Source organism: Cuculus canorus, chromosome 3, assembly GCF_017976375.1.
Source record: "Cuculus canorus isolate bCucCan1 chromosome 3, bCucCan1.pri, whole genome shotgun sequence".
NCBI lineage: Eukaryota > Metazoa > Chordata > Aves > Cuculiformes > Cuculidae > Cuculus > Cuculus canorus.
The window spans coordinates 20185845-20208030 of NC_071403.1; the positions used below are offsets into that span (position 1 = coordinate 20185845).

At 38.6% G+C, this 22186-nt stretch overlaps 1 protein-coding gene across 18 annotated transcripts in view; it reads right to left on the minus strand.

Moving 5' to 3' along the window:
* SNAP91 (synaptosome associated protein 91) overlaps window positions 1–22186 on the minus strand; it is a 65158-nt gene that overhangs the window by 17799 nt on the left and 25173 nt on the right. For 9 of the 18 annotated variants that reach the window (XM_054061772.1, XM_054061769.1, XM_054061768.1 and 6 more), the window contains exons 9-19: window positions 21335–21376; window positions 17726–17796; window positions 16337–16364; window positions 14271–14380; window positions 13122–13222; window positions 8199–8213; window positions 7883–8053; window positions 1662–1769; window positions 881–1141; window positions 596–673; window positions 417–488 (exon numbers count right to left, since the gene is read on the minus strand). In XM_054061772.1, the coding sequence (XP_053917747.1) occupies window positions 417–488; window positions 596–673; window positions 881–1141; window positions 1662–1769; window positions 7883–8053; window positions 8199–8213; window positions 13122–13222; window positions 14271–14380; window positions 16337–16364; window positions 17726–17796; window positions 21335–21376 (1057 nt within the window). The remainder of the gene's footprint in view (window positions 1–416; window positions 489–595; window positions 674–880; window positions 1142–1661; window positions 1770–7882; window positions 8054–8198; window positions 8214–13121; window positions 13223–14270; window positions 14381–16336; window positions 16365–17725; window positions 17797–21334; window positions 21377–22186) is intronic. The other 9 variants (XM_054061766.1, XM_054061763.1, XM_054061776.1 and 6 more) reach the window with 6 other exon arrangements.

Consider the following 22186-nt stretch of genomic DNA (forward strand, 5'->3'; position numbering starts at 1 on the left):
AGCAAGGCAACAATGATAGCTAAATATTTCAAAGCCACATGGGCTCCACTAGATAGAACCACAGGGTTGGTAAATTCAGGTAACAGTCTTCAGAACTGCAAACAGAAGCATTAACATTTCTCACGCAGCAACTGAAAGCCACTGTATTTTAAAGGAAGCATTGTTTATTAAGAATTTTCTTATGCTTAGAGGAAGATTTACTCTTTCAGCAACCACATTACTTAATCCGCTTCAGTGTCAGCCACTTCATGATTTGCATCTTCAGCAGCTGCTAGTCTTGTGACCAAAGTGTCAAACCAACAACTTAACATTTCAGCTTAAAGATGGAAATTGGCAATAAGTCTTATTTTTTTTTTACTCTTGAGATAAAAATAAAACAAAAGTCTGTAGGATGGCCTGTGAAGACAAGCACTCACCAGATAAGAGATCAGCAGTGAGAGAACTCTCAGGCACAGGAGAAGCTCCCTGCGGTGGCGATGAAAAAGCATCTTCCAGAAATGAAAGAAAAAACGAGGATAAGTAAGTATAGTTTAAGTCAGTTTACACAATTACACAGCATTTAAGCAGCAGAGTATTGGAAGAATTCTCTCTTTACCTGTACCAAAGAGATCTATGCTAGGAGTAGCATCTGCTTTAGGTGCTGGAGGTACATCAGGAACAGACTCAAATAAATCTAAGGCCAAGAACATAACACGTCTTTAACTCATCTTTGAAAGGCAGGACTGAAAGAAGAACTTTCAAGTTTTGCACATCATATTTGCAGTTAATAGGCTCTCTGGCTTGAAAGCCTAGCACACACCATGCATACAACAATTATTTGTTTATTCTGTACTTCTGACAGATCAAACCACCAGAATCAAAGAGTTAAAAACAAAATTACCACCAAAGATATCTAGAGCAGGAGGAGCGGAGGTGGTGGCGGTAGCAGAAGTGGTGGCAGTAGTGGTAGTGGCAGTAGCTGTAGTAGTAGCAGTAGCAGCAGCAGCAACAGCAGCAGCTGGAGAAGGAGTTGTTGCAGGAACTGGAGTGGCTGCACTAGTTGTAGGGGTAACTACAGGAACAGCAGTCTCTGTTGGCTTCATAGCAAAGAGGTCCAGCTCAGGAGCAGCCTCTGCACTACCTTCAGATGGGGCAAAGGGGTCTTGTAAAAAGGAAAGGGGAAATATATGTGTATGCATACTTAGGATCAGTGAGGGAGGAAGTCAAGAACAAAGCAACTACAGGCAATGCACATACTGCAAATACACGCACGCACACAGAGGAGGTCGTTCTAACATCTACCCTACTTATCCAGACATGTTACTTATGTTTTTCCAAAATAAAGACCATCTGAAAGGCTGAGCAATCTAGTTACTCAAGGGCAGAACTTTCAAAGTTTGTTTGAAAAGGCCAAAAAAAAGACAGAAATCTGACAAAAGTTTATGCAGTTCAGCAGGTTACTGCTTACAATACTCAGCACTGTCAGAATTGTTTATCAGCGCTACCAAATAAGCACAAGTTATTTGGACTCAGAAACAGGCAATTTTCTTAAGCATGCTCTTCAGTCTAAAGTTTGTTTTGACCAATTGCAAATACTATGAAAATTTTAGAAAAACACACTGCCATGTAGTTTAAACAAAAAAACAGCAAAACAAGAGACTATCTAATGACATAAAACCCACCATTTCCTGAACATGCATCAAGAGCTGCTGCTACAGGGGTTGGGGTAGCTGGTGCTGCTGCCCCTTCAGCTGCTGCAGGGGCTTCCCCAGGAGAAGCTGCAAAGGCATCTTGGGTGCAGTTTACAAACAGAAATTAAAAGGAAAAAGGATAAAGAGAAGAAAAATATAGTAAAAGAACCAAGTTAAATTGCACAGGTAGATCCCCTTATACAACATGAATGTTGTTACTCTGACAACAAGACAAGTCATGCAGAGCAAAACTATTTGTTCTCCCCCAACCCCATACGAGCAGGTTCTAGACAGAGTTTGAAGATGGAGCTTCGTGAGTTCCCCACAGCAGGTACAGTGAGTGTAAAGGCAGCATTATTCTCATTGTATAAGGGTTCAGAGCAGCATGCTCATGTACTACCCAAACTTAACTAATGCAAAAGAGCAGAGGTATGGCAGTAAATTAGTGTTAATAACGATATTAAAAACCTGCAAGCTCAAAGCCCACAATACATGTGATTAATCTGCAACTGAATTTACTTGCATAGTGCTTTGCAAACTTAAGCACTGTTATGAATAACAATCCAATTACATTGGCAGAGTTCTGCATCTATCTTTTCTAGCTTCTGAGTCAAGTTAGGCAGGCAACAACTGAGAAATTGAACTTACACCTTAAACAGTACTCCAATCAGATCTTTCTGAAGCCATAACCTGAGTCATAGGTTATATTTACCTAACTTGCTTCTGACAGATCAAGAATGTTCATCTTAACTACTGGCCCGCCATAGCTTTTTTCTTTCTTTTAGGATGACCTATAGTCAACCAGTCAAGTCAGGAAAAACAACTGCTTTAAGGTTTTGGAATGATCTGTTCATGAGTTTTCTTTGACTGTTTTTTTGTCTGCCATTTGCTGAGTGGTATGTTTAAATTTCAAGCTCTGATCTTTTAAAGCATAATTCCTAGGCTTAAACCACCATCTGTAGCTCTTAATTCCATCAAGTAGTCCTAATAGACACTGCCATTTGGACTACCCTCATATGAAAGCATTTTCTTCACAAAAAGACTGTGCAATTAAGATTAAACACCTCAAGATGCTCATGAAAGCCATTTTTCTACTGCTACTAAGTTAGCAAGTTAAAAAAAAAAGCTGTTGGGAAATATTGCAACTGCACTGTCAAAGTAGTTCAGGAAAAAGCTTAACATGCTTTAACTTGAGTGTCAATTTTAAAATGCGAACAACCATTTTAAAACAAGTTTGTGCCAGTTAATCTAAAAAGCTCAAAAGAACATGCATTGAAACTTCAACAGAAGATAAAAAACAATTAAACCGGTCCAATAGAATTAAAATGAGTTAGTAGCAAAAAAATGCCTGCTAATAAGCCATTTCAAATATAATTCTATTTTTCACATAACAAATATAATTCTATTTTTCACAACAACAAAACTGGATGGCAGTTGTCCAAGTAAAAGAAAAAAAAAATCAGTCAAACATGACAGTACTGTATGTGTACCGGACACCGGCATACATTGCATAGAAGAAATTCAACACCGAAGAGTTTTGAATTGTACTTCTTGAGAATACACTATGTGTATGGTCATGTGTGTTGGGTTTTGCTCTACAGGACTATTTTTCAGATGCAGAGTCCCCTTCAGCTCTTTCAGAGGAACATACTTCCATCCACACAAGCTTGCAGACCAACAGCATGGAAGTGGGTCAACACCACTTATAATTATTTCCCAGCATGATAGGATAGTGTCTAGATTTCATGTAAAGTAGGATTTCAGAATGTACAGTTAGTCTCTAGTTCTATGTTGGGACCACTTCAACCTCAGAGTAACTGCTGTCCGGAGGTTGACTACTGAAGTTCCACACGCAACAGTCACAGAAATTTGTGTGGGCACAAACTCCTTCCAGTCCATAAGTGGAAGAGAACCGCTAGGTTGTCACCAGCTTTATTATTTACTGCAACTTGTGAATAAGGTTGTTGCCAAGCACTATAATTTTCTTTGGCATCACACTTGGGTTAAATGGCTGGTGGGATAAACACCTAAGTTCATAATGGAAAGTTCTAAAGGAAAAACACCGTATCAGGAACTTAATACACTAGATACTCTGAGAAGTTCAAGAAACCTATATAAGCATAGAGACCACCCAGAACAGGTGACCCTACAACTCCCAGTTCAAACCAAGCATTTGTTGTTTCTATTTTTTTCTCAAGTTCATGTTTATCAAGTTCTTTGAAGCTTTTAAAAAGTCTCTGCTGCACCTGCACAGATGGCCTCTGCTAAAATTTAGCATTACATGCAGAAATGGAAACAACTAAGTACTGCATATTTTAATAGTTAAAAAAAATATATTGGAATGTTTATTTCTTTTTGTTCCTCCATATTGGCATAGTAACCCTAAATTTGTATATCTAGCACTGGAAGAGATCTTCTCCGTTTAAAGCAATTACTGTGTTTACTCAATTTATGATATTTCCTTATATTTGCACACCTTCTGCTTCAAAAGTTAATCTAGCTTTTGACTTCTAGAATCAAGTCACTCATGCTCCTCAGTTGGGTTCATAGACAGCCTGGAAAGTTAAAGAGATGTTGCTGAAAGCTTTGTGAGTTTACACTGCACAGAACATCTATCAGGAGTCACATCTACGTATTATACACTGCACAACACACAAACTGTTAAATAAAAATAGTTCTGGGTAAAAAAGGGCATTTTTAACTTCTGGAACACTGAGATAGTGCTTCAATGTATCTGTCAGCAGCAAAGTAAGTGTTCCTGAAAAGTAATCTGTTTAATTGCATAAATTCAGGCTTTATTTGATGCCATGGCATCAACAGATGATAAAAGGTACTCACACGGGATGATGCAGCTGAATTATAATAATTTAATATTATGCAACATGTGAAACAACCCTATGGAAAGTCATTAGTATTGGGAAGATCACAAAACTAAAGTTTACAGGTGGAAAGAATTTTTTTCCCTTTCCACATGTTTTTCATCTTTAGTCACCTTTCATTACTTTTTGACATGGAGAAGCTGACTTGAACTAACAAGAACTATTCCACTAGGCTCAGCGCTAGGAAAGAATCATAAGAACTACGGGATTTCTTTTTGTTGTTTGTTATTTAAAATAAGCGCTAGTTTGCTATATTAGCACGTTCCAGGATAAGGGGCATTCATTAGCCTTCAAGTACCAAAAAGTCCTGATCACTTTGTCTTTTGTTTCTTTAAAGGGAAAACAATAGTTCTCCTGCCCACTTAAAATTCATGTCATCTGAAAGCCTAATAACTGATATTTGCACACTGTCTGCCATAACTTGTTACTTGCACTGCTTACAGTCTAATCACACAACAGAACATAACTCAAGAGCAGACTAACAGCATCCAAAAATATGGTGTCCGAATTCTATTACTGATTTGCATGGCATTTCAAGATGTTTCACCTTTCTTTTACCTTTACATTTCTCCCTCTCAGCAATAATTCTGGTTGTACTTTGAAAACAGACTCCTCTTGTTTATCTTAGAAACAAGATGAAGAAGTTTGCCTAGGTGACTGAAAGCTTTCCCACTGATCAGATTGAATTCTTAAAACAAGCTATGCTAGATCAGTCCTGCTTTTTTCATCTGCCTTCCAAGATCACGTTAGAGATGATGATGTTAGAGCCGCTTTTCCTCTTAAGGACAACATCTAGTCACAGGCAGCACGCAGGCTCCTGTCAACTAAAGTAACAGCAATGCAGTGCAAGGGAATAATAGTCAACAGTCATTCCTGCAAAGTCTCTTCTGCTTCTTCCTTCAACTTGTTGCCTTTTTCTGCAGCTTTCAGCTTCCATTCCTTACTCTACCACTCCGTGATGACTCTTGACATTCTTCCTCCCGAGATCACTGTTCCTGCACCTTCCCCTACACAAGTTGCTGCGTAAAGCAAGTAAAAACTGCCAAGCTGCAAAAAGTTCAGGTGACCTTGAGGACTCAATCTCTAGCAGGCCTCAAGGGTCAAATACCTACTTGTCAAGTGTAAGCATGCCTAGCACCATAAAGCATAGACAGCAACATTGTCTGCCCAAAACCTACAGCTTTTTTCACTGTACATAGACTTGAAAATAATAAGGCAAGTTAGTATGGACATTACTTACAGTTGTGGCTTCAGAGAAAAAAATACCACAAAATTAAAAAAAAAAAAAAAAAAAAAAAGAAACAAAAGCCTCCTTGAGTATTGAGGCAGAAGTTCAATATGGACTCCAGGACCTTAAAAGTGGGCGTCTTGAAGCCACTGCAAAACTACCTTCAGTACTGAGTGGGTTCAGAGATTTTTCTTCTTGAGGACTAGAGGTTTTCTGCTATTGTAAATAACAAAACCTTCCTTCATCCTAAAGTGTTCCAGGAAAAAGTCAGTATTCAGCTAACATACAATCCACTGGAGAATTACAATATTGAGCAAGAAAAGACATTTTGTTTCAAAGAAAAGATCAAGTCATGGAGGTCTGGATACTGCAAAAGTAAAATTCTTTCCACATTGGAGGATGAGGGCAACTCAACTTCTTAACATGTACCACTAAGTAATTCAACAATCAGTTAAATCTCTAGAACAAAAAGAAAAACTCTTTGCCACTTTATAGACATGAAAGTAGACACATGATTTGGTAGCAGCCATTCTTCCAGGCACAGAACAGTGGAAGATGTAGAAAAAAAAGAAAGGTACATCTTACTGTTGTAGTACTGGAAGAACAGACAAAAGAGGTGTTTTTCTAATCCTGTTTCAAGTTTACAGTAATTTCTAACCATTTACGATAATAATGCAAGTAAAGTAATAATGCAATTTGAAAGTGCTGTGTCCAAGACTGGTTCGACCTCATCATCTGCACACCAGAAGTTTCACACGCAGTGCATCCACAGGAATGTTAATGAGCACAGACCTTGGTTTCTGCAACAACCTTCTGAGAGTACCCAGCATCAGACTTTCTCTTGCTCCTAGTAGCATCCAGAACCACTGCTCACAACTATTTTAAAATTACTTCCAAAATGCCTGATCCTGTGGCACTTGGACTATTATTCATCTTTGTAAAAGGAGGAGCTAACTAGCAGGTAGCAGTTGTACTCTTTTCTTACAGCTTCTCAGCAGTTTTACTGTGGTTATCTTGGCAGTGTTTGCTGAAGTCAGTTCTAAAGAGAACTTCTAACCAGGAACTTTCAGTCTTTAGGAAATACCTTTGTAGTCAAACTGTTTATGTATGAGACCTACCGAGCACTCCTGTAACAAGAAGTACTAGGTAAACACACTTCCACAGAGAACACTGAAATTCACTTTTGAAAGCAAAAAGTTATTACTAATTCCTGACATCCACTGTCATACTGGAAGCACACATCGCAGGAAGGGACAACTAGGAAAATACAGCAGTCAAGTGATCTCAAACATGTTAGTAGTTTGTAAACCAGAGCATTTTTCCATTCACCTGGGCTGGTATAGTGTTGAATAGAAACAATTTCCAACATGCAGTTGAGAGGCCTCCTGCTCCATAAGAGTGATAAGAAAGCTGACTACATACATGAGTGACTTGATTCTTACTAAAGTGGTGGGCAGCTAACAGCAGAGACTGAAAGAGCCTAACTAAACTATAAGAATATGTTTCCTATACGTTGTCTGTATAGGTGGCATTTAGTACAAGTTCATTGCCAGGTTAATTTACTGTTAATGCCATGTGAAATAAAACGCAGACTCAAGAATGCTGAGATATAGTAATTTCAGCTGGCTTAATACTATATTTACAGGAAAAACCCAAAAGAAACACAACAGCGCTCAAGTGTAGTATGTAACGATGGGGCAGGAAGCTGCCATATCCATCCTCTCCAGTGCAGTAACTATGAAAGCACAACTGCTCTTCCCAGAAATTGCAGTACAATGCATAGTCATTAAATAATGAGGAAAGAATACCTGTTTATCCCATGCAGACCTGAAAACTAATGTTCTTAGCTGTTCAACCATAAGGAAACTCAGTCTTAAGTGTATACAGTTTTCCATTTCCATATGTATGCAGAGGAGTCTATAAGCTAAAAGCACAGCAAACAAAGAGGTAGTTGGACAGTTTACTTTTCTGTTCCATCTAGCATCCAACAGACAGGCACTTCTGGTGTAGTTAGTTAAATTAGAGGCGTTATTACAATAGCTGAACTCAGTATTGCTTTCTCTACCTTACAAGCTGGCATAGAGCACTAGGGCAACCAAACTAACCTCCAAAGAGATCCACTTCAGCAGTGGCAGCAGTAACAGTTGTAGTTGTAGTGGCAGCAGCCGAAGTAGTTGTAGTATCGGTAGTTGCAGCAGTAGTTGTACTAGGCTCTGGGGCAAATGGATCTGAAATCTGTGGCTCAGAGGTAACACCGGAAAGTGCAGCCAGATTATCTATACACAACCATGTAAGGAAGATCAAACAGAAAAAGTAAGGGGAAGAGGGAGAGAGACCACAAGCACTCAACTCCAGAAACATGGAGCTTTTAATAAGGAGCCTTAACATTCAAAAGCTTTGGAAATCAAAAACCTTACTCACCCTCTCCCAACAGGTCTAGTGATTGTCCATTAAAGTGACAGCAGAATAAAGAAACAGACCAATTAGTAAAATTGCCAGACTGAAGATGTTCATTAGCCATTAAGTTCATTCTCTAAATGATATGTTTGGGTTAAATACAGTTTCTGTGCTTGATTTTCCAACATTCAAGAAATTATTGTTACATGAAAAAGCTCATTCTGTTTAATAGTTCTATTCAAATCAGAACTAATGCGTAAGTTTCACATATTTGATAAAATCAGCAAGATGTTTAAATACAGGTAGTATTTATGACTTCTGCTTCACACAGCTGTTTCTCCGAAAACTGCAACAGAGAGGACTAAGCATTGGCCTGTAAGGTTGACAAGAAGGTCTCCTACCTTTCGCCATCCCAGGGTCACACCAAAAAACACTTCTTTAAAAGCTCAATTCACCACTATATTCATTTCATCTTGCATTCGGCATAGCAGTATGAGAATGACTACTTTGGAGCTCATAAACAAGCTAACGCCCCAACTACACTGAAAATTTTAAATGCAAGTTACTGAGCCTAACAGCACACAGATTCAAGACTTTCACCAAGTAAAACTGCATAGGGGAAGAGTGAGCCCCAAGCAACTCCAGTGTTCATACATAAGTACAATAAACAAGCATAGCTGAAGCTTATTTAAATCAGTGCACTGTTAGCAGAACATACTCAGATACCAAAGAGAATCTCAAGATTATTCTGCTTAGTTGCAACTATTTTCTAGACCTAAGTAGTAAGAAAGCAGTCAAAACCAACATTAGTCTTTAAAAGTAGACAGAATTCAGCTTACTGCTCTGCTGAAGTGAGCTATTGCGATCCACTCATCAGCCCTAGAACCCTTCACAAACCTGGCACTAAAGCCAGGGCACTCTTGCAATACAGTGTGAAGTTACTTCAGGATACAATTCACAGCATCTCTGGTGCCCCAAGTGTATTCTGAGAGGCAGGCTACGCTTCTTGTACTTGAGACAACTTTTTACAGAAGATATTTGTGACAGAACAAGCATACTATGCATGAACAATCACCTCTGTTAACACTTGTTACGAGGAGTATCAGTTACTGACAGCACAAGCGGGTCGCTCTGTTCCAGCTTTGGTTCCTTCATCAGTTGTTTTCTGAGGCCAGTGAATCACCTTTAATGATAGACTTTCCCATATTTTGATGTCCTCTGAGATCAGTCAGATTGAGCCCAAAGACAGAGGAAAGTCTGCCTACATAAAACCAACTATAAGCTATAAAAACCTGTGGAAACTAGTTAGGCCAACTATATTCTTCAAACTGCAGCTAGAATTGTCTGAGCGCAACTACCTATTTACTAACCAGTAGTTCAGCGTTGCTTCTACACTCATTGTACACTTAACAGGGTCATGGGTTCACCTGATCCATACTGAACAGCAAGCACAGATGCTTTACTACAGGTCAGTATATAGGAAGCAAAATGCTTTGAACAAGCACAGATGAATCTTCTGAAGTTTGTCTTTATTTTACAACGCTTCTTAAAAAGGCATTGAGAAACCACATGTAAGTATTTTTGTAATTGGTTTCTTGGGAGAGCTCTACTTGAGACTGACTGCACAAGCTTAGGTAAGTCAAAATACCATTCTGAAAGAGTGTAACAGTCTATTAAAAATGCAGCACTGTGGTATCTCATTACTGCACACCAGGTGGACGTCTCACAGCTAGTTTTGAGATAAACAACTACCGGCAAACTTCTGCTCTCTATTAGCTTATTACTCAGTGCCTTTTTGTTACCTGGTTATGTTATAGATCAAAATACAGTGAAATTACAATTATACAGCGGAGCAATCGACACTTATTCTTAATATGAGAAAGACTATGTTTTTTCTACAGTAATATTCAAGTAACAATACTAATAGCAAATCCATGTTCTAAGGCACCCCAAGGGTAGTTCAGAGCAGACATTCAAGTCAATTCGCTTTTATATCTGAGAGTCAGACCTGGTGAAGATACAGAGCTAGACCTACTGTATTTTTTGTAATACTATAACAGTCTGCCTGCCCAGTGCCTCTGTACTCACTTTGCAGTATGTTGCAGTTAAATTATTACCCCACGCTAAATATCTCCTGTTAGGACAGAAGTGTAGATTTTCACAAGCTATAGTTCATTTGATCAATAAACTTATGTTGTATTCAGAAACATACTAGGTATACAATGAAATAGTGTACTGTATATACCAATAAATATTCAGTGTACTGTGGCAAACATATAGTATTGAGTATGTCAGAATACATAAAATCTATACAGCCAGTGAAACTAAGAAAGCAGGATCATTCGTTGGTGACATGTATTCCTGAGGTTCATGCGACACTTGAAGTGCCAGTTTCATGTTGCATCTTGAAGTATTTGATATTCACACTTTCCTACCTATTCCAAAATGCAGCAGTTCTTCCAGCCTCCTGCCTCTACCAGTTCTTTCTCATGAATTCCCACATTAACTTGCTGTGAGTCAGAAGAGTTTTGCAGATAAGGAAGCAGCTCAAGTAGCAAGGAGGCACTGTTACACATCCTCCCAAAAGTCCTGGGTGCAAGGAAGGTGATCCACTCTAGGTCCCTGCTCAGAGCAACAGTCTGGCCAACACCAGATAAAGGCAGTCATGGCTTTGTCTAGTCAGGTCTTGAAAATCTCCACGAATGGAGAGTCCACTGGCTCGCATCAGGGATCTGCACCAGTACTGCCCCATCTTCCAAGTGAAATATTTTTTTCCTTATGTCCAGTCAATCTCTGAAGTTGCAATCTGTTGTCATTACTCTTCATTATAATCTGCTCTCATGTCCAAGAAAGTTTTGGCTCTGCTCTTTAACATCCCTTCATATGCTTGTAGACCACTATTAAGAGTTCCCTTTAGCTTCCTCTGTGCCAAATGACAGAGGCCCAGCTCCCTCAACCTCTCTAATGCAGAGATGTGCTCTACATGCCTGGAGTCTTGGTAGCCCTCTTCCTAACCCCTCTCTCTCAAACAGGAGAGACCATAAATGGATGTAGTACTCCTGATGTGGCCTCATCTGCACTAATTAGAAGGCTCTGTAGGACCTATGAGAGCATACAATTTATAATGACTACAGATACATCCTGCAGATTTAGTTTCAATAAGAAAAAAAGCCCCAAATTTAAACACAGGCTCAAAGGTTTTCTCATTACCAGATGAAACATTAATGGATATTTCAGTACTTTTACAACAAAGCCATTCCAGTTCTCAATTTATGCATGTCTGACATGGGCAATCATTTAAAAAAGAGTTTAAAAAAGACCCCAAAAAAATAAAAAAAAAAAAGTGGAAGACTCCGCAGTAACAGGTCATCATACCCAGACTCCTACCAGCAGTAAAGCAGACAAACTTCAACCTTGTCAAGTTACAAAAATGCTATTCTGAAAGATAAGATCGAAGTATACTTGAGGCTCAGGTTAGTGATAATCCTGGCAAAGGAAAAAAGTTAGCTGCCCTTTTCTGTTGTGGAGTAAGAGGACCTAGGTGCATTACTTGTCAATTTTGAAATTTTCAGTAATTCAGAAGCACAAATCACCTAAGTTCCAACCTATATGTGCCTTGTCAAAAAGAGCAAAGCAAAAAACCAAACAGATCAGTTATCAATTGCACTATAAATCAATATTGGACAATATTAATGGTTATTTACTTTGCACAAATAAGCAACTGATTAAAAAAGTTAGCAGAGAGGCCTGAGCTCTTTCGAACACCTGAAAAGCTTGTGTTCCAGCACCTGGCAATGACAGAGTAAGACAAATTGGACACAATCAAAAACTGCAGAATAATTAGTCCCAGGCATCCTAGAATACATGACTCTGTTTTTGCTTTCTGGTTAAGATTACATTCCAGTTAATAAAACTGACACTTCTGAAAAAAAAAATCATATTAAATTCAACAGATTAAATAGGAATATGAAAAACACGGACTACAGCCACAGCTACCTTCTCATAATGAAGTGGCTGAGATACAATGTCATCTTTAATGAACTAAAGCTAAGAACAGAAATAAGAAATGCAGAAGCCACTAGTACCCAGTATTAGCATTTATAGAGTCAGCATGACTTAGTGTAGCATTCCTGCTGTGAGAGGGTTGATGAGTTCATTAAGCTGCCACAGAAGTGTAGAACTCTTAAGATTACACCACAGTGAGTTGAAAACTATGTAAATTAAATCACATTTAACTGGCCTAATTCCCTGTCTTTACAGGACAGGAGTGAACATTGCCTACATTTTTTGTGGTCCTCTTCCGATGACCAGCTGCTAGTGCTGCCTGGAACAACAGGCTCAGTTCACCAGAGAGCTCAGATTTCAGAGAGCTGGGTAGGTATTCCTATCTGAAAGCAGGTAGCTCTTCCCTTCTATTTTCATATTTCTGTTCTAAGCAAGCAAGATTTTATCAAAACATGTTAAGGAGTTATTAGAGGCAATCACACTTGCAGCAGAACTGATTTGCCACCATTGGCTTTAGAGGCATTTTTGTTTTAAAAGATATTTTTGATCCTCCCCCTACTGATCTGCAAGCTTTGCTTTATGAACAGAAGAGCTGATTCTATGCCCTCGCCTTGCCAATAAGCACAGGAGCACTTCTAGTTCTGTTTTGAAGTGTCGACCCTACCTGTTCACCTTCAGCCATCCCCCTCCTGCTCACTTTTAGTCACATAATCCTGGCTCTCCCCAGCTTTGCAGGCAGGCCCTTATAAGCAGCTTATACTATTATGCATATCCCTGGAAAAAGGAGTAGCCTTGTGCTGCAAAGGGATGCCCGACTGTCAGGTCAACAGAAGCCTGGGAGTGAGGTAGGAACACCCTGTGCTAGCAGAGAAAGAGCCAGGTTTCAGTACATCCAGGCAACAGAGGCTGCAAGAAGAAATGCTGACAGTGAGGTTTCTCTACCTCCCCATGAAGTTGCTCCAGCAGGGGCTGCTGGAGCCGCCTGCCCAGTAGCAGCAAAATCTGGCTGAAGATCCAGAAGATCACTGGATGGTTTGGAAGCGCTGTCAAAGAAAGAAAGACCGGTATTAAATACTGGACTAAGTTGTTCATTTCGCTCAAGTTTAAGGGAAAAAAAAAAAAGTCATGACTGGATTGTAGGAATTACCTTTTGTTTGGATCACTGATGGAACAATTGAGAGAGAATTTTCAGGCCTTAGGAGCAGAGCAATGACCGTAAACATCCGTACTATAGTAAGCGCCAAGAATACGCTTCAGGATGGGACCTTAACTTATTTCCATTACTTGATAACAACACTAATGGATCTATGAGGCATCAATACATTTTGATAATTCTACAAAAAACCCACCAAAAAAACTAAAGCAAAATCCCAGGAAAGTCCTAGAACAGGGCAAACAGCTGCTGCAATGGAAAATGGCTCCATTCTGCATCAATACTTCATTGTGCCATATCAGAAAGCAAGAAACCTGCATTTCAAGGCAGTAAGTAGGAATTAGGTATAACAGAGTTGGTAAAATTTGGATGCCCTAAACCACTTTGCTTAGGAAACAAAGCCTCGCTCATTTAAAATATTTAAATAACAACAGAAGCTCTTTCCTCAATGAAGCACTTCATCTGACATTTAACTGAAGAATTAGTCACATCTTTAGACTTTTGGTTTAACCTTAGAGCTGTTACATGTAGAACATTCTTTCATTTCTGCTCATTATGGACTTGAAAGTAAGGTTCAGAATTTCTCACTGGTCAAACTTAAATGTTTATTTTTTTATTTTAAATTCCTAAAGTTAATTATTTTTGTGCTTCATTAACAAATCTGAACAGCAAGGAAAAGAGAATCTTAATTCAGCAATTTTAAAAACAGAATACATCATCACTACTACAGTGAAAACAAATCAGAGTAGCCATATTATTTTTTCTTTTTTTTTGTTAGAGCTCATTTGTCATTTATATTCATAGAATAACATAACCTATTCAATACTGATGCGCACTACCTGAAAAGTATGCAAAATCTTGCAGGCAAGTCTCCTGTTCGAAGTGTGACTGTGGCATCTACATCAAGCTCAGTAACTTGAATATGCTTTTTAACTTACCTGACTGGGGCAGCTGTAGATGAAGTTGCAAAAAGATCAACTGGAGGAGATGTATCGATAGTTTTTGCTGGAGTAGAACTAGGAGATGTAACAGTCGTGGCTGGAGAAGACTGGAGAAATAATTTAAATAAAGATTCAATATACTAGCATTTCTCCATAAACAAGTCATGCAGATTCACATACTTTAAAAATTCAATTTTAACATCAGGGCTTCCCATTGTGAGCTGTTCTCCTCTTTGAAAGAGCTTTAGGAAGAACGGGCTAAGTTTTCAGAGGGAAGCTGAGAAACTCCAAGGTGACTCCACCTAGCGATGCCTGGCTCAAGAACGAATGCCAATCGCAGGTACTCTGAATGCACACAGACACCAGTAACAAGCCTGAAGAAAGCTTTAGTCCCTTGGGTTCAAGACTTGCTCAACGTCCAGGCAACTAACTCAGAGCTTCATGATCTGGAGTTGCCTTACCTGCCTTTTAAGATCCCACTTAGAATAACTAACAGTTCCTGTGCTTCAACGGACTGTGAGTAACATGCAATAAATTAGTTTAGTCCCAAAACTCCTTCCTCTCATCATCCTGAAAACACAAGGAAGAAGTATTTTTGTGCATTTGTTTCTATATCTGTCAGACCCTGCATGTTGTGTATGTAGGGAATGAAATATCTGTTCAACCACAACAGAACTTTAGTACTCTAATCATAGAAACAGCGGAAGAAGAGAAATGATTAGAAACTGAGTTAAAAGTCTGTATGTAAACCTTCAGACTGAATATGGTTTAAAGAGCCATCAACAGTGGTAATGGTTAAGTCCTTGGGAATATATAAAAGACATCTCGGCCTATCATTTTCCTTCATTAGTGCCTCCAATTCTGGATAAAGATACTTCATGTACGGCAAGGACACCCAGGAGAGTATACTGCAACTCTTCTGTGTTCTTCAAGACTCAAGTTACCTTGAGTGTCAATTTAATACTCTAGAAGATACCACAAGCTTTGTTACAATCATCTCACATGCTAAAGAGCTCTTTACCTAACAAATGAAAATAAGTTCTATGTTTATTACTGTCTGCCATTCTGACCGCTTTCAAGAAAGAAACAGAATGGCAAATTGGAAGTAACTGTCTTCCGAACTCTGCTACTGCCACCCCATCACCGCAATTCTAGCACAAGATAGCTATAAGCTTTCTATTTTTGAAATAGAGATCAGAATGGTCCAAATTCTTCACGTGAATCATGGAAGAGGAGGTTACCTAAAAGTTGTAAAAACACTTTGAGTCACCATGTAGTTCTTGCCAATTGTTACGGTACTGGACAACAGAGGTTTTTGTTTGGTTGGTTTTGGGTTTTTTTTTAAAGGGCTATATGGAAAGAAATTTAAGAGCTTTCACTAGAATCACCATTGAACTGTCTCCCTCTGATTCACAGGATTTAATCGAGTTTTTCCTGCACAACACCTGTTAAGACACAGAACTACAGCACCCAGGAATGCTTCAGGGATACCAGGAGTTAGTATTACTAACACCATAAAGTTCACTAGCTCAGCTGACACTCAAACCAAGACATGTTCTTGGCAACTTTTGCTTTAAATTCAGGTGAGCAGTCTCACTCGTAAAAGTCTATTCTGAAATAAGGTATATCAGATGAAAGTTTTCTTCTTGGCTTTTCATCACATAATTATGGTTTTAAAAGAGCCAGTACTTCCTTCTAAGAAGTAGCAAATTGAGTGAAGAACTTGAGAAGAAACAGTATAGAGTAAGTTTCTCACTGACATGAGGATTAAGAAACATTGAGACAAAGCTACCAGTATCTTATGTTTTCACAAAGTGTGATCATCAAATCCTGCACTGTTGTAAGCACCACAGCCCTTCAGATCACAAAGTGCTTTCATGAGGTCATTATTTGCAAGATCGTTAAAAGATGCAACTGTGTCACTTAGATATGACATTGGTGGCAAAGTCTAAAGAGTAGATTAGGAAACAGAAATTCCACTTCTTTTCCTTAAGACCCTTAAGATGTTCTAAAGCCTATCACCTGAACAAGGATTCACTGGTACAGCAATTGACAGCATTTACCTTGCTTAGAGGAGAAGGAGCCCCAGATCTAGAAAAAAAAGGGAGGGGGGTCAGATGAGCACACTTTTGGAAACTGTGGTTTCTGGTCATCAAAACTCATGCAAAAAGACCAAAAGTTAAGTGTGACAGCTTTCTTAAGATCTCTACAACCACAAGCCCTTCCCAGTTTTCAAGCTTTCATGTGTCACTTTAGGCAAGAAGCATAAATTGTTACTTCAAAGCTTAAATCAATCTTTTAAGCTAACTGGTATCACAAGATTATTCTGCCTTTTAAGTAAGTTCTACTAAATGGAGGAAAGGCAGAGAAGCATGCAACTGTCTTGCGTTAGGGCCTACAGGAACCAGTAGGAAAGAGTTACTGGGCAAGACTTTGCCATATTATAAAATCATGTAACAGCAGCAGAATAAGACCAATATAGAAGCAGTTATCTAACATTAAGTCTCCAGAGGATGTGTTGGCAATTTTTCAAAGTCTACTGTTCTTTTACAGAAAGTCAGAGACTTTAAAGTAGTCATATTTGAAAGTATAGAAACAGCTGGACAGTCCAAACTGAAAGTTCTCCCACATGCAAGAAAAATCACACTAACATTATCTGTCAGAGCCTTAATTGTAAGTTAAAATGTACAACCGTACATCTGTTAACTTTCGTTATTATGAGGTATGAAAATACTGCTACATATTTTTACAGCTGCTTTGATGTAAGCGATTAGAGGAGGAGTTGAAGTTAAAACTGCACTAGCATCCATTTGAACTAGCATCCATTTGAACTAGCATCCATTCTATAGGTTACTTGAATTGGAGAAGTCCTAGGAGCTGTAGAACTGATTAGAAGATCTGGAGCTAAGACAGAAATCACTAAAATAACTTAATGGACAAGATACAAAAGCAAGCAACAGTTCAGGTACATTTACAGAAGGTATCTACTTCTAATTGTTCAAGCTATCTTAAAAAACACATAACTATGTCTGCATGTAAGTGATATGTAAACATATGTACTTACCCTTCACTAAATTGCAAGGAAAGCAACAGTGAAAGAGAAAACACAGGTTTAGCTTATTCCTTTCTAGACTTAGCCATGACAAGTATCTAGTAAGAAGATGCAAAGCCATTAGAAAACAAATCATTTTTGATTATAAAAACAGTTCCTTCTAAGAGTTTTACACAGTTAATTTTACTTCATTTTGGAAGGTCTTTAGTTGTTCAGTGCATTATTTACCCCCATCCCCAGTAAGAAAGGAAAAGTTGCTATTAACACGACTTTGTAAGGGAAAATAAAAGCCTAGTCTTATCACAGCTTGTTTTCCAGCTAAGTGGTCAAAGGAAACTGGGAGAGGTAAACCTAAATATCAGCTAGTCTCACTGATACATGGTACAACATATATACCTACTTGTTGCCAGGTTTTTTCCCCTCCAGTGAGTTGAGATGTTGCTCAAGGGTCTCCATGAGGCTGCTAGGAGCCTTGAAAGCAAAGAGAAAGATACTTCTGAACACATTGCATTGACCTAAGGCTACTTGGAAATCCAGCACTAGTTTCCCTGAAGTCCACCATGTACGTGCTCATGCTGTTACTTTATTTACACCACTGTGAAAATAGTGGATTTTCATGCTAGAAGTATTCAGGCAAAGACAGGTTTTGAAATGTAACACTGCATCCAAATTTGCAGAGAGAAAACATTTGCTTCTACTAAACAGCACCTAAATCCACAACGCGCTGCTGGTCATGCTTTGAGGCAGTGTTAAACATTGACAACAGCACAGGCATCCACAGGGTTAATTTTAAGAGTAATAGGTTCAAGGTCAGCCTTTCAGTTTCGATTTTAGTCAGACCTCCAATGCCTCTTTTATGACCAGAGCGTTAGATGATATTTGCCGTCCAAACAAAACAGACTAAAAGTCCTCTCCAGCACCCTCAAAAGCTGCTACCTTTGATTGAAGACTTCCAACATCACAAAACGTTATAGCTGTGTCTTCTCAAAATGGTGGCCAGGCACAGGTTATCAAGCCCAGCAGCAAACTCAAAATTGGGAAGGATTACTATTTTACACATATACAAAAACTACGGCTTTTCAAGCCTCCTTGATCTTATGGTTTTTTTCAAGCAACCTTTTTGTGGTCAGGCCATACCCCCAGGCATGCATTTGCTGTTACAATGGTAGATAGGAAAAGTAGTCCTAAATACAAATGACAGTGTACTTAGCTACTCCAGTATAAAAATAGCATCCCGATAAGCAGAATCCTACAAGATCAACCAGCAAGGAGGAAACCCTTGAGAAATACAGTAGCATATAACAGTCAAGTGTTTCATCAGGGTTACCGGCTCATCCATGGTACAGTCTTTAAACATGGAATTCTCTTTATCTGTCTCTTTCAGATCAACCACAATTCCTGAGAGCAATACCTACGGTGGTTTTCGTAAATAATGTATTTAATTTCAGGATATACATATGCATCAAAAAGTCCGATTACAGTGCCTGAAAATAGACTATCCACTGCTTATACGTGCAGTATGCTGAAAACCAGTTGGTTAGTTAAATCAGCTGTTCCAGGATGATTAGTATATGCTAGTTAAGTGTACAGTTAAGCATACTTAGTGTGCTAGCGCATTTAAGTGTGCTAGTGCAGAGTTAAGTGTACTTACAGTGTCTGCATATTTATTTTGTCTTTAAAACTGAGCAACAAGGTAACAAACACACGCAGAAATTTACAGTGCTCAAGAAAACTTTAAATGATGGCTTGAGTTCAAATGTCCCACGCACAGATGCAATGCAGAAATATCTTAATCACTGCTGCCATTTTATAGACATATTTATTCATTTTCAACTGATTAAAGCATAAGAAAGAATTTGGTTAAATACAAGTGACTTATTTACAAGAATTCTCCAGTAACAAGAAGATGAGCAAAAGCTCTCATTTGAAAAAAAAGTAAATTACTTATACGTATTCAAAATGGCTGTAGTGTAAAGGTAAAAGTTGTGTCTACTTAAACATGTAAGCAGAAAGCTATGTTTAAAAAAAAAGTAATTCAGTATCATTTCCTGTGACCGATTACCTCTACACACTTTAAGTAGCTTTCCAATATATCATTCACAGGTTTCTTAAAAGCCAACAAGGTAATATGAAACTCATCTATCAAACAGAATACACAGAGGAAGCTTCAGAAAATTTCTACCCAGACTCAACAATTTGGAAGTTAAATATTGTCTGGTATCAAATTTGCAACACTGAAAATTGCTGAGTTTCTTCTAGATACTTCTTCAACATTAGATTAATATATCAGTTAGCACCATGGTAGAACCTTAGGTATGGGTTCCCCACTAGCTATTTGGGGCAAAACTGCCATGCTTTTAAGAATTGCTAATAAATAAAAATGAGCCAAGCTCTTTCGCTGCCAAGATGCCTCTTCAGTCTCCTAAACCTTGCAGCCAAACTAGAAAGTGCAAAGATGGCAGCTATCAACTTGTATTTCACTACTGTGACTCCTGTTTTGGATATACACACATCAAATGCCAACATGACCAAGTTCTTGTTGGACACTACTATCACTATGGCTCGCTTTAGGAATTTAGGCATACCATTGATATTATATACAATTATATATTACGTATTAGATGACATTCAGTTTTATTATTAATCTTTTATTTATTTCTCATTGAAATACACTGTCTAGGCATTATACACAGACCTACAGCATGTTGTAGACTAGCTCTACCAAGTGAGTCCCAGGCAGCCTTTGGGAGAATACAGCTATGAGGGACTACTTGAGAAGACCTCTAGTCAGGCAGCTGGACTAGGTGGCTGTTGCAGATCCGTTTCCTTCCAAAGGAACTATTCTACTCCAATTTAAAGCACTGGTCCACCAGGTGAAAGGATAGCAGCAGTAATCAAGGTGCCACTGAGGAAGTGCAACGTAGAACAGGGTTTGCATGGTCCCAGCAGCCAGTCTTTCCAGCAAGCTGACCCAACACAACCAGAAGCAGACAAAAGTGCTACAGGAATTGATAAACCATATTTCATGGACTGAGCTTAACAGGAGTTCTTCTGGTCTTCAAGGACTTAGTTCATGACTGACTAGACCTTATTAAAACAGAGCCCCTGAGGTCCATACTTAGGTGAACATATTACTCCAACTATTTCAGAACTTGATTTAGTATTCCATATGCTGCTAGAAGTCTAAGCTTTCCTCTAATAAGTGGTCTGACTTCAAAGCCCTGTAGCATCCAAACCCCATAAAGATTAAAACTCTCCACCTTTACATCACACCTTACTTTCAGAATTTTAAACTGGCATTTTTAACAAAGAAAACCACTATTTTGATGCTGATGTAAAGCAGGCTTTTATGAAGTATCGAAACCTACACATTTGTAGCTTATGAACACTTGGGATTTACAACTGTCAAGCAGTCTGAGCTGCTCTTCTGTTCCAATTTTACTAGCATCAAAACTGCCGTGAGTGAACTTTTCAACATGGATCTCTTCCTCCAAGTAAATATCCTTTTCACATTAAATGCAAAGCCAGGCACCTGGGCCAATTTGCAAGTCATATTGAAAATGGACCAGCACAGCAGAATTCAAGCAGCTAGAGCATAAGTGGATTTTGATGTTAACAATTTTCATGCATACTGACAAAGAAGTTCAGCAAACAAATCAGGACTTCTGCATTTAAACTTCAAGTTCACTGTACCTAACCAAGACACAATCTCTACGTAGTCTGTTGCCAAAAATGCACTCAATCTACAAGCTGCGAAAATCTGTCCTTTAGCAAAGAAGAGCAAAACAGTTCACCCTTCAGTTAGAGCCTGGAAGTCATCATGAAAGACATAATTTTAGTTTTATCAGTCTTCAAAAATGGTTTTGGTCAGTTCTTATTTGAAGGCTGAGAGGGCTTTGAAATGTTAGATGTTATAACTTCCTATCAACATTTAGATTCCTGATGTGCTTCCTAATTACAGAACTTTCAGTTATTACACCAATCTAAAAAGACTACAAGAGAAGCTTACCTGTGTAAGATCGGGGATATCGCCTTTGTCAATTCCAACTTGCTGTGGATACAGAAGAGGTAAAATGTAACTACATTATCTCACTGAAGCAAGCACTAATTTTGACTATAACTGATGTGCTCTTTAACCTATAATGCAAGTTATGTTTAGAAAGACTACAAAGTTAGCAAGTGCAGACGCTGCCTTTCCAGCAACTACCTTCAATAATCTGCAGCAGTCTTTTTATATATTTTTTAATTAAATATCCAAAGGGGAAAAAAAAAAAAAAAAAGGAAAAACGGAGTTTGATGCCATGCAGGTAGAATTCATACTGCATACTGTAAGTCAGGCAGGGCTTTCTGGTAATACACCATTGTGTCAGAGGACAGCATCAGTGAATTGCTGTACACATACTACTCAGATACCTGACTATCCTAATGAAGCTCTCTGAAATTCATCCAACGAACAAATCCTAGAAGGCACCACTTTAAAAAAAAAAAAAAAGCTAAAGCTCAAATCACTTTGTTGTTCTGCCGTTCTCTCCTAGCATTTCAAATACAGCAAGATGAGGTCTAAGTCTGTAATCTTCTATTAGTTGTCCTGTTGCTTCACTATGGTTCTTCAAAGTGCCTATTAAGTTTAGCTTTTGCAGAAAAACAATCTCCACCACACCTAGTAATCCTATGTATAGTCACTATAATTCCTTTCCTGCAAAGCTGACCCATAGGTGTCTAGAGTATTTCACCCTCTCAAGTTCAGCACTCATAGCAGACATTAGGTGCCATTCAGGAGTTAGCGGGATCCTTCGTAAACAGCTAAGCAAATAAGCTAAGAAAAACTTTTTATTCAGCTCATTACTGCTGTCCATTATAA